This window comes from Telmatherina bonti (assembly GCF_933228915.1).
Source record: "Telmatherina bonti genome assembly, chromosome: 22".
Classification (NCBI taxonomy): domain Eukaryota; kingdom Metazoa; phylum Chordata; class Actinopteri; order Atheriniformes; family Telmatherinidae; genus Telmatherina; species Telmatherina bonti.
Genome location: NC_136631.1, coordinates 23,957,037 through 23,969,636, shown reverse-complemented (window position 1 = coordinate 23,969,636; position 12,600 = coordinate 23,957,037). Strand labels below are relative to the sequence as shown.

The following is a 12,600-nucleotide window of genomic DNA, read 5'->3' as shown; positions in this document are numbered from 1 at the left end:
AAATGTATACAGTAAGGAAAAACAAAAACAGAACTTATGATCATCTGGTGACTTCTTGCCTTGGGATCTCTGTGATGGTCAGTGTAGGAGTCCAGTGCCTAATCCAATGCAAACGTCATGTGTAATTTATAAATAAAACACACATGCAAATAAGTATTTGTATAGTTTAGAATAGAAAACAAAGTGTGTTAAACATTTTAAAGTTATAGTAAGACAGTTTTAGTTGTCGCAGCTGACTATTAGTGGGTCATGTGACACTGAGACGGCACATCGTGGATGAAGCCTCTCCCACTGTGAAAAAAACAGAAAAGTTTCAGTTGAACTATTTCCTCGGTCCTATAAATACAGGAGGAGCGCGCAACATCTGCACTTCACTAAGGTGTGGTCAGTCAGAGCTAACAGGTGGGACGTCCACACCGCTGCACTTCACTCATCTCCATCCGCAGGATCTACTTTCTATCCACACACAGCTGCAACAACATGCCGAAGTGCCCAAAGTGCCAGAAGGAGGTTTATTTTGGTGAGATTTCTTCTCTCTTTTTTTTTTTTTCGGTGATTTTTTTTTTTTTTTTTTTAAGTTTACTTGAGAATAAAAACATGTGCTTGTCGTACGCAAGGCAACATTTCCTGCTTGGTGAAATCTAGGGGTTTTTCTACATAAATGAGGAAATAGGAAGTGAAATTGAACCAGCAACGTAAAAGTGCGGGAGCAAACAACAAAGCAAATAAATTAAAGAGAAAAATAATTACAATAAAAAGGAAATTGTGTGAGGCACACAAAACAGGAGTTTAAATAAATAATAATATGGATTTCTTCCATGTTTTACAGTACTAGAAAAACTTTTTAAGCTGTTCATAAAATGTAATTTATTTCACTCAAGCTCAAGTCAAAAGTAAGCTATTAAGCATCTAAATGGCCCAAGTCGGTAATGAATTATTAATGACTGTTATCCATGTATACCTCTAATTTTATTCGTAATATCCTTTTTTATTTATATGTAAAGTCTTTGAATGCACCACAGTTTGCATAACTTTAATTTCAAAGTAAACATTTAAAACAGTGGTGAGAAAAATGCTGTAGTGGAGAAGCTAAAATGTATTCACTTACAAGTATCACAAAATTGCACTTATTACAGTTGTTCAAGCGAAAGTCCCTCCATCCACCACTGAAAATGACTTGTAGATTTATTTGCATGCAAGCAGTAATGTAAATATACATTTGGTTGAGGTTAGAAAATGCAAACTGTAAACACTGGTGCGTTGCATGAATAATTTTAATATTTCATGTTGCAAAAGGAAGGGAGTGAAAATAAAGGGGGCAGCACATTGCTCGAGTTGCTGCACTTCATCATGTATGTATGTGTTTCTGCAGATTAATGCTCGGCAACCTCGAGGGGTTCCCTGCACTGCATAAGCTTTCTTGTTGTTAGGTCATTTTGGACTCCAAAGTATTTGCTCCCACTAAGAACTGGATTGTCCTCCCCACTGAATCGTGAGCTCAGAGTAATAACCAGACGGAGCAGAAGAAGCAGGTTTCTTCTTGTTGAAATGCACCTCCAGCTTCCATCTCTTAGGGATACAGTCAAAGCAAAGATCAATGCCGGATCCGGGGAGGAATGCATACAGCTTCCTTTTTTATTTCTGTCTTAATCCGTTTACCACATCGGCTCCAGCTAAGCGCTCCAACAGATAAATCTTTTCCAGTGAGATGTTCGGCTGCAAAGGCCAAGGCGAAACACAAAGCCAAGTGTTTGGACTGTCAGTCAGACAAATGGACTGTGGGACTGGGGAGCCGGCCTTTTCCACTCTCCTCTTTCATGGATAAACTTTTCCCATTTGGCCAATACAGTCAAACTAATTAGCTTCAGCCAGAACAAGCCATTAAGTCTTTTTCCAAAGAGGAAGTTCACTTCCAAATTACAGCTGAGGGACAAGTAGCCTGAAACAAATCTGTTGTGTTCTTTTCTCTCTCTCTCTTTTTTTTTTTTGCAGATTCAGCCATTTCTCATTGTTTTTAAACCCACCTTCCCTGCAAACTCTGTCTAACACCTTGGTGTTGTAGTCTGTGCTGTCCATCACACCTCCTAACTGTAGCCCACCCTCATTTTTCTGTCTCTGCTACTAAGGTCTCAGATGGAAGCAATCAGGCTACCTGCCTGAATGATGAAGGTCCAAGTCCAACAACGGTAGAATACTTTTCCTTTGCTGGAAACTCCTACAGCGTATCATTCTTTGTGCAGCGAGGCTGCAGTTGGCAGCACAGAAGGGGGAATGTGTTGCTTTAGTTATGGCGTCAATAGAGGCAGTGTCTTGGAAGCCATAAACCAGCTCTGCCATGAGTTCCCACAAGGAATAATAATCTTGATATTGTTAACATCTCCAAACCTCAAGAGCATCCCCCTTTAACAACCTAAAAGAAATGGTGTATTTACATAATTATAATGACGTAAAGAGTGATAATGTCGTGCTTATTACTCTGAATGCTTGCTGCTTTTTAGCATGACAAAGTGTTTCGTTTTCATTCATTTTTCTGAGCTGGAATGAAACAAATGGCTGAAAAGCTTCTCCCTCAAATGTTTTCCAGTCTAGTTTGTGGGTGCTGTGCTGCGTCCGCAGCATTCCAGGCAAGCAGAGTTGGTGCAGGGAGCAGATGGGTTTTACCTCTGTCACCTGCCACACCCTATTGTCATGTTAGGTCAGTTCAGATCAGCACACATATGCGTCATGTCTTATTAAGATAGATTTCTTATTTTCCATTTACTACTGGGCTGAGACCACTGTTTACCCAGTCCGGAGGTTTGTTATGTGGATTAGGTACAGTTACTCCTACGGGTTAGGCTTTTCTTCCAAACCCCACCACATTCATCAGCTGGATGTTTTCATGGACCTGGCCTGTTAGGCTGACCCAGTCTGGGAGCTTTTACTCCATTTCCACTGCCCAGTGTGTATTCTCATGCCTCATGCCACACTGGACTATTTTTAGGAAGGAAATATGTCATTTCCTGACATTTTGTGTATGTTCAGAGTCCAGCAGCCTGGTCTGCAGCTGGAGTTATTTCCCATTCTTTCCTGGATCTGCTGCCCCTTCCTCATTTACTTTAATCTTTTTAAAATCTGCAGATGTTGATCAAGCTCTGTGCTCTTTATTTCCAGCCAAGTTACCTGACAACATCCTGAGCTTCGCCTCCATCTGACCAGCCTCTATTTTTCACTGCATTCACATCATGTCACAAGTCTGAAAATTCATTTCAGCTCCGTCTCCTAAAGCGCAGACCTCAAACGCAACCCTATCACGACTAATTCCCTCCCTTTTATCTTTTACAGTGCTTCTGATTTGCGTTTGCGTTGATCAGCTAGATAAAGAATGTCCTTATCAGAGTTTATGAGGAAGGAGAAAGACATATTCCACAGGGACACTCTGTCCTTTTTTTCCTCTAGCACCGACACCCAACAATGTTCTACAACTAATCTGCAGTCAGTGCATCTTTGTGGTTTAAAACAGACATTGGACTAAAATTCGCTGCTCGATGAGCTCACATGCCCTGCAGTGTGACTCCTTTCCAGACAAAAGCATGTGTGTTCGAGGCAAACGTTAGAGGCCGTTGTCATTAACTTTGTCCTTTTGTGTGTTTGGCAGCTGAGAGGGTGACGTCACTGGGAAAGGACTGGCACAGGCCATGTCTAAAGTGTGAGAAGTGCAACAAGACGCTGTCGGCTGGTTCACACGCAGAGGTGAAATATCTGATTCACAACTTAAAATGTCTCCAAATTATCTTTAGAATTATCTCCAGCTCCAAAGGGTCATCCATGTTGAAAAAAGTTTGCTTTTTTTTTACAGCATGAAGGCAAGCCATACTGTCACAACCCGTGCTACGCTGCAATGTTTGGGCCAAAAGGTAAGGTGCAAATTCTCAATTAGTCTACATGAAACCTTAAAAAACTCACTCTGAACGCTTTACAAAACCATACATAACCTAACGGCTTTATAAATAGCAATGGTTTGGTTTTTTTTTAGTTGTTGAGTCTTCTCTGGTTGTTCCACTTTATCTCTAGGCAGGGTCAGGAACACCCTGATGGAGGATAATGTTTATTATCATATGTTGAGGCTATAATGCTTCTATCAGTACAGGCTATCACCTGACTGGGTCACAGTCTGTGAACTTTCCAGGCTTTTTTTTTTTTTTTTTTATTGTCAAAGTTTAGTCAGAGCCTTAATATGTTTTTATGTAAATAATAAATATAACTCTTGCCCTTTTCCTTGTCTTTCAGGATTTGGGCGCGGTGGAGCTGAAAGCCATTCCTATAAATGAAAAGGTGTCATTTGTATGCACATTGTTAGTTTCCTCTCATACTTTTTCCTATTGTTTACATTGACTGTGTTCAGATCAAGTTCATCTTTGAACATTTTAGGTTGTGACATGTTTTCTGCGCTTTGTCTACAGGGTCGGGCTCCACGGTGAAAATGATGCTTAGAAACAAGTTTGAAGTCGCCAGCAAAGAAGTCGCAAAAAAAAATAAATTAAAAAAAATAAAAAAACTGCAAACAAAGTGTGCTCTCATTCAGAGGAGACATTTTGCTTGTATGTGCTTTTTTTTTTAATTTAATCTGTTAGGACTCTTCTGATATTTTTGTATTCCCATGATTCACTTGGAGGTGGATGTTCTTTACTGTCATCCTGATTAGACACTTGTAAAATTTGTGTTGTTTCTATTTTCTTATTTCATAGTATCTGTTGAAAAACTCACCCTTACCACACAGCAGTACTAAATCTATATCTCATGGCTGGTTGAAAACCCTGTTTTGCCTGAAATTACACAAAAAATCATTAAAATCATGAAGCCCTTTTAATAATATTTGTTTTTGTATTTAACCGAAGTTTAAGTGTTTTTGGCTATTTCCTAAACATCAAACATGCCCTAAGTGATGATTCTCAAAATTAATGATAAAACATGATCATTGTGTGTGATTTTCCAGGATCTAATAAGCTTTTAACTGGTTTAATGAACTGCAACGCGTAAAAGTGGCTCAATTCAGAGAGCAATGAAAGTCCCATGATAACCAGATGATTACAGGCATCTTACAGTAGTAGGCCTTTTTATAGCCATAATGATCTCATAAGGTTTCATGATGGTGTCATCTGCAGACAGAAACTGGTCAAACTGGAATTTTCACAGCTTTTTTAAGTAATCATGTCTCAAATAATATGTAAATATGTATAGTAGTTTGTGGAGATCATCAGATGCTTGAGGGGTTAATGATGTGAAACAAAGATCTATTTCTGGAGCTACTAAAGCACTCTAATCTACAGGGAGAAGCAAGCATTTGTAGAATTTTCCAAACATGATGTGGAACCATGGTGACATCAATGCAAAATCTTCCCAAAGGAATAAAAATCCAACATATTACCTCTTATTCCTAAAAAAAAAACCCAAAAACATATTATGTAAATTAGAAGCAGAATCTTGTTAATTTACTCCAAACATGAATTCTGTCCCATCTTTTTTACTTTGATAAATAATTGTGCAATTTCCAAATTTAAATTCAATTTAAAATATTCAGGGGAATGTATAAAATCTAGGCAGCAGAAACCTTTGATTTCAAGCAACATGACACTTCTGCTGCACCCGTGCTCCTGCATTGTGGGTATCAACCACACGTTTAGAGCAGCTGAGGCTGGCTTGAGTCTTCGCTGATCCACCAGATGCTTCCTCTTTGGTTCTCTCTGGACTGACATCTTTATGCCCGGCATTGCTGACAATTGTTCATGTAATATCTACCATCACTGCCCCATCAGTTGCTGTGGCGACAGACACAAACAGGCCCCAACAGACAGCCAGTGTGTCTGTCCGTCTGTGCTGTCACCCTTTTCTGTGCAACAAAGACTCTCAGTGTGACACAAAAATCTGCAGCCAGGCGGTAGACGTTGCTGAAAACACACAGAGGATGTTTGGCATGTTTGAGTTTCTTCTTGAAACTGCTTGTTAATACACTTTTATCAGTTTTGTGTTGTGGAAAAGGACACGTTACAACCTTCTGCTGACATCCTTAACTCTTAACCAGAATGTGTTTGAGACACTTGCTCACTATGTGGTTCTTGAAGCCTTCACTGCAGTTCTTAGAAATGATTTGCATGATAAAGCCTTGCATCTCCTGTGAAAAGCATAAAAACTAGCCGTAAATTGCTTCATGTTTCAGCTGGGAAAATGAACATTTGTATGTCTAGATATAACCAATTGGAAAGTATGACAGCAAAGCTTTTTTCTTTTTAAATGTGACGCAGTGGTGCATGTTTAGATTCGTCCTCTGATTATAATCATTTGGATGAATTTCTAATTCTGATCTCCCTCATTTCTTCTCAGGAAATACCCCACCTCTGTAGTCATGGTGATGCATCCAGATCTTTGTGTTATCTCACACTAAAAGTCAAGCTCACACTTTGATCCTCAGCCAGATAACAGAGTGTAGAGTTTTGAAATGCAAACATGAGAGAATTGGTAGTAGCAACACACGCAAAGTAAAAGAAGAAGAAGCAGACTGCTGCTAAATCACTGACTCCTCGCAGCACATAATGCGATTCATGATCTTGAGGAACCTATGTGTTCAAGTCAGGATCGTTTCCACACTTGAACATACTGAGCAATGTGCAGCCAGAGAACACTTTCATAAAGCATTTGTGATGACTTCTGCCGAGCTTAAAATGAGGTGTTGCCTGTTTTTTATTTATCTGCAGGGAAGGAAAGAAGGAAGCCAAAGTAATTTGCCGATGGAGACCTGCCGTGTCAGCACAAATCAGAGGCCCAAAGTCAAGACGTTGTAAAATTAGAGCCATGAACCTATTAATGGCTGGAAAATAAGTGTCTCACAGCTACCATAACCTAAGCACACAGATGTGGGTGGGCATGAAGTCCAGAGGACATTAGAAGGCGTGCATGTTCACTGAGAAATGGCCTGATGTTTAGGCCAAATCCTTGGATTTTAAATATTAAATGCAACATAGATGGGGGGATAAATGTTAATTTACGTTTAAAAGAAACAACACTCAAACTAGAACAGCTGGAAGTACTTCCGGCCATGCAGTGCAGTGGGATCCGGTACTCTAACTTTGGTGACTCCTAGTGGTCTAAGGGCACATGTGGATTAACACATGTTTGCAGCTGTGGTGTTTGGCCTTTTATTCAAGAGGTTTCTTTTGCTCTAACTTGAGTTTAAATTCCCAAATTCCAAATATTAAACTGTTGTAGGGTCATCATTTATGATGGAAGTCTTCCTGAACTCCTTTTGTACCATCTATCTTCTCTTTCCAGAGTATGTCCATAAAAAAAAGTGTCTCTTTTCTTTGCACATGCTGGTTGACTGCTGAGATTTGACCTGAGGAACCAGATCTCCTGTTGAGTCATGTGTCAGTAAAGTAGTTGTGCACTTGTGTTTGGGCGTGTTATGCATGGTGCGTGACAGTTCTTTTGTGTCTGAGAAAGTTTTTTGGTCTAAAATGGACAAGGATGTTGTGTTTAGATGAAGTTCAGCCACACCTTTTGGGTTATAAACATGACTTTTCAATGAATTTGTATAAGTTTCTCTATCATAAATCAGTCCTGTTATTTTTTTAAGCACATAAAAGGTAAGAGATGCGTCGTTTTCTTTGTTCAGAAGCTGCTACTTCACTTTCTTTTTTTTTCTTTTTAAACACATTCAGGTTATAAAGTTACTAGCCTGTTATTAGAATCCAAGCTGCAGGCTATCAACCACATATGAAGCAAGCATTACATCACACCCCTCCACAGGCTGTTTCACCAACATTTGGACTTTGAAAAACCTTGACACACCTGGAATGACGACCACTTGGATAAACAGCCCACACGTGACAACGCCCCATACATTAACATAAGGACTGGGTGGATGAGTGACACATGTGATCTCAACCAATCTAAAGGTGCTGATCTTCTGATGAGAGTTAGGTGAAAGAAAGGAAACCTCCTGAGGTCCAGTTTCTGTTCTTGTAAAGTACATAGAATTGACACAATGACTGAGTTAAAATGCAGGGAAAGAACAAATAACAAAAAACACACATTTGTTATCAAATGTGCCTCTAATTGCATCCATGTGTTCATCACAATAATGGTAATGGTAACAATCCACTGCCTAAGATTTGTGTGTTTGATCATAAAATTAGGGGAAAGGATCAATTAAAGCCTGGATTTGGCAAAAAGTCAAAAGCTTTTCACCATGTGCTGAGATATCTGAGGCCCAAACGTAAAAACAAGATGGTTATAAGGAAAGAAGAAGTGCAAGAAGCGTTCAAATCCTTTATGAAAGTAAAAGCTACACGGCTGCGTTGCAAAACCACTCATCGCAGGAGGAGTCTTTTCTCTATTAGACAGTTCACGTGGACGCATTGGAGGTCATTTAAAAAGACGCCCACCGAGTAAGTTTCATTTATTCCACTCAAGCAGACTTCTTCAGACAATACTGCCTGAAGATGAGACCCCCTAAAGATTACCACAGCATGTTTTATGACAGGATATTTTTTAAGACCTTCTCTTAGACAAAAAAAAAAAAGGAAAAAAAAAAAGTCCCATGAAAGATCACAGCTGACTCACTGAGGGAAAAGGATATTTCGTATCCTTGTGTTTAACAGCAAATACTTTAAACTGTATCAGATGTGTGAAGGCACGGAAGTTATAAAGTCAAGCCTGCCAGTTTTGACATGGACCAGTGAACACACACAAGCCTCAGCCATTATGCTAATATTACGCTGAACATCTGTTTTTTTTTTCTGCGACCGCTTAGAAATAATTAAGAGGATTTGTGAAAATAATTTTTGAGGTGCACGCCCAGATTTTCCAGGCTGCTGTCAGCTGCTAAATCTCTCAGTGTGATTTCTAAGCTTTAAAAGGAAGCTCTGACAGACACATCTCCTCCAGTTTAAACTGTTTTCCACAGTTAATTAGTAATAACATTTAATAAAATATATCAGAAGAGATTTTTCTTTTAGACATCCCACATAGCTGCTAATATGAAGGTGGATTTTTTTCATAATCACCTAAAACACGAGCAGAGCTCTTCATGCTTTCTTTTTGACTTTAGTAACACAGTTCTTCACTCCACCATCATCATTTCTGGCCTCGCTCAGGCCAAATAAAGTTCCGAGTGTAAAATTTGCTAGACATGCCTTGCACAACCTCATCTTGAGAAATCATAAAGTGGGGAGTGCGAAGCATCTCCCAACAGCCTGCTGGAGTCTGGTGGCTTGTCCGTCTAGCAGCTTGAGCCTTTATGATGGAGTCAGACGTCATTAGGAGGAGAGAATCTGCTCCTCATTTCTGAAACTGAATATTCACAACTGTTTCTCATATGTTGTTTACAGTCTCTGCTTCTTTCATCCCCAAATCTCTTCCCTCATTTCCCCCTTTTCTTAATCTCCTCTATGCTTTCCTGTTTCGGTCTCCCTTTCTTCATCCCATTTTGCATTACTCCCTTAATTCCTTTCTACTTGCCTTCCCATCTCATTTACCAGTATTGGACTGGAGTTGATTAGTGCTGCTGCATGTATCTGTTTCCACTGCAGCGCTCTGTCTTCCCAGATGTGTATAAATAGCCCCTCTGGCATTGTAACTGTTAATAAGGATCCAAGATGTGTGTGCAGAAACGATGGGGATCTGCCAGCTCCCTGTAAATGCATGCAGAGAGGAGGGAGTGCATCAGCTACTTCAGGCCCAGGAGGAGGCCTCTGCAGTGGGCTGATAATAAGGCTGCCAGGCCTCTGAGCTTTGGCCTACTCTTTGAAAACAGAAAGAGAGAAAAATGGTGCTTCATTTTTGTTTGCTCCCCTGTTTACCCCAAAGGGCAAGAGTCTGGCAAGCAAGCCTGTTTTTCTGCAAAGCAGCCACAGAAACAAGGGGCCTCCCAATTAGACTGCAATTAAACATTTGACACAAACAGCAGTTTAGTCCGTTTTATGCACTTTGAACATAAATTTCTCTTCATTTGGGTAATTATGTTGTCTCTGACTGACAATATAGTTTATTATTTAAATCAATCAAAAAACCAAGAAGACTTAAGCCACCAAGAGAGGCTTTGTAAAGGCTGCACAGTTGTATTGTATATCGTAGGCATGGCGAGGTTAATTTAATGTTTAGAAGGTGTGGTGTTTCATAGGTTCACCATTTATTTTGCATGTAAGTTTTACCAGTTACATCTTTTGAGAAAACTGACTATGCTTTAAAAAACATGCATGGTCTTTACTCCCATGTCAACAAATACATTTCACAAACATCAATGCAAGCATCATGACTATAAAAGCTGTGTGAAGCAATAAAAAATTTAGGATAAAAAAAGACATCTGTAGTTATATCTGAGAAAACGTCTGCACACAAGGAACATGACCAGAAACCAAACTAGAACTATCCCGGTTTAGTTTGTGTCTTTGAACGCAGCTTGTTGTTGCATCCAAAAATATAAATAAGATCTTAACCAAGAAGATACACTACCAGTCACAAGTTTGGACACACTTTTCTGTTGGATTTAATGGTAAAGATCCAGAGATGGTCTCAGTGTCTCGAGGCCGATGTGGTCAAACAGATAAATGTAAGTACAAAGAGGAGAGGAGCCGTCCAGCTTGTTAACAGAGATCATCAGCATTATGTGTTTATGAATGAACACTGAGGAGTATAATCAGGACATGGAGACACATGCTGCAATCCAGACAACATCTTCATCCTAGAAGGCCTTGCATAGTTCAGCATGCTGATCCAAAACCATTTTTTGTATGTTACATAACAGCATAACTTTGTCATTATAGAGTCAAAGTGCTGTACTGGTTTTCACACCAGACAGGATGCTATAAAGCAGGGGTGCCAAACTCCAGTCCTTGAGGGCTGATATTCTTTAGGTTTATGTTATTTTCCTCCACCAGCACAGCTGATCCAAATCAAATGGATCTAGCAGCTCCTTGTCAACCTATTTATCAATTTCAGTCAGGTGTGTTGGAGCATGGAGACAACATAAACCTGCAGGATACCGGCCCTCGACGACTGGAGTTTGACACCTGTGCTATAAAGTGATAAACATCTGACTATTACAGCTTTCTGAAAGGGCTTGCCCTATTTTAATTCAGAGCGGGTTCCTTTTCCCAAGACATATTTTCCTTTTTCTGCACTGAAAAGTCGAAAAAAAGAGTCACCACGAGATAATAACTCACCGTATGAAACTATCAAACTCAACATAAACCCAAATAATTGTTAGATTGTTGAACTTTTAGCCACAGACTGAAAACATTCATCAAAGTTTGGCTCTACTTTTCCCAGGGATCTCATAGTTCTCCTCTCACTGATCCATACAGGATTTGGCAGGATGTATATATCAGTAGTATCCTCATTACACCTGCTGTTGGGTTCAGCAAACAGTAAAATATCAGGCTTCTGTAATAATGACAATATATATACATCCCTACAGTAATTTCCTCTTGTTCACGCACTCTTGGGGAAAGCACCTGGCCATGCTTGTCAGGTTTCTCTCCACACGTCTTGAGTCTCGGTAGGATTTGAACTCTATGAAGACTGTTATAAATAACTGTGCTCCCTCTGCGTCCGTGTGATGGATGCTCTGCAATACCAGTCCAGATACAAGTTATCATTAAGCTGGAGCAACTTTCAAATGTAAAAGATTAATGCATTTTTGCAAACTACACTGAGATGAATGGATTTAAATGCAGCTTTCGAAACTGCGTTTCCCCATCAAAAACCTTCCAAAAGCTTCATTCTCATCTTTAACTATCTGCAGCTGTAAGATAGTTAGATAACATTCTTGTGCCAGGATGCCTCTCCTCCCTTCCCTCCTCGTCGTCCTCCTCCTCCTCCTCCTCCTCCCACGGTTTGGATCAGGCAAAAAGTGAACGCGAGGACACATCTGAGCTGCATGCTGTTCTTGTTTGCCTTTCCCAGATTGCCATGCTGCTCGCCATGGTGGTAGTGGGAGTAAGTAAGCAGTTCCTCCTGAACATTTTCTCTGCACTTGCACTTCATGCTGCACCAGTTTTCTCCGAACCGTCCTACGTAGACATGGCCGACAAAGAAGCCCCAGCTTTTAGATGTTGCACATGTGAAAGGGAAAACAAAACATGGTGGCAGGTCTCAACAAAAAAAGAGCAGCAACAAAGAACATCAAGTCTTGAAGATGTATGTAGAGAAAAATGCTCAGTTATTGCCCTTTCCTCTTATCTTTAAATAAAACTTTTTAAAAATACGCAAAGGAATTAATCATGTTAAATTCATCATATTACCTGAAGTTACAGGTTTTATTCTAGTAGTGAAACATGGGAAATTCTGAATTTGGGAAGTGGGCCATCTGTGTTGCCAGAGCTTCACATATGTTGCAGTAACACACATCTAGGTTCCACCCACAGAGAGGGGATGCCACACTGTGCTGCACATTGAAATGAAAACACATTACTGTCCCAGTCTCCCATCGTCCCTCCGTCTTCCAGTCTTTTACTGATATTGATGAGCTGCAGCAGTTTTATTCCTGCAAGAAAAATCCCAAATAAGTGATTAGGGGATGTAAGGTAGATGATCAGATCATTGAGATTGTTTCAGAACATCCAT

General features: G+C 39.9%; 1 protein-coding gene across 3 annotated transcripts; it reads left to right on the top strand.

Annotated features, from left to right (window-relative positions):
- Positions 1–380: 380 nt before the first annotated feature.
- On the top strand, positions 381–5,896 carry crip1 (cysteine-rich protein 1). 3 transcript variants are annotated; one of them, XM_079261850.1, is made up of 5 exons: positions 381–520; positions 3,638–3,732; positions 3,839–3,896; positions 4,270–4,323; positions 4,443–5,896. In XM_079261850.1, the coding sequence occupies exons 1-4, from the start codon at positions 481–483 to the stop codon at positions 4,308–4,310; spliced, it is 234 nt and encodes a 77-aa protein (XP_079117976.1). In that variant the 5' UTR covers positions 381–480; the 3' UTR covers positions 4,311–4,323; positions 4,443–5,896. The 3 variants fall into 3 exon arrangements, with proteins under 3 accessions (XP_079117976.1, XP_079117975.1, XP_079117974.1); XM_079261849.1 differs by having other exon boundaries at positions 4,270–4,334; positions 4,443–5,895; XM_079261848.1 differs by having other exon boundaries at positions 4,270–4,314; positions 4,443–5,186.
- The last annotated feature ends 6,704 nt before the right edge of the window (positions 5,897–12,600 follow it).

Coding starts and splice junctions, on each gene's coding strand:
- crip1 (XM_079261850.1), top strand. CDS start 481: ATGCCGAAGTGCCCAAAGTGCCAGAAGGAGGTTTATTTTG. Junction 521..3,637: donor CCAGAAGGAGGTTTATTTTG/GTGAGATTTCTT, acceptor TGTGTTTGGCAG/CTGAGAGGGTGACGTCACTG. Junction 3,733..3,838: donor CGGCTGGTTCACACGCAGAG/GTGAAATATCTG, acceptor TTTTTTTTACAG/CATGAAGGCAAGCCATACTG.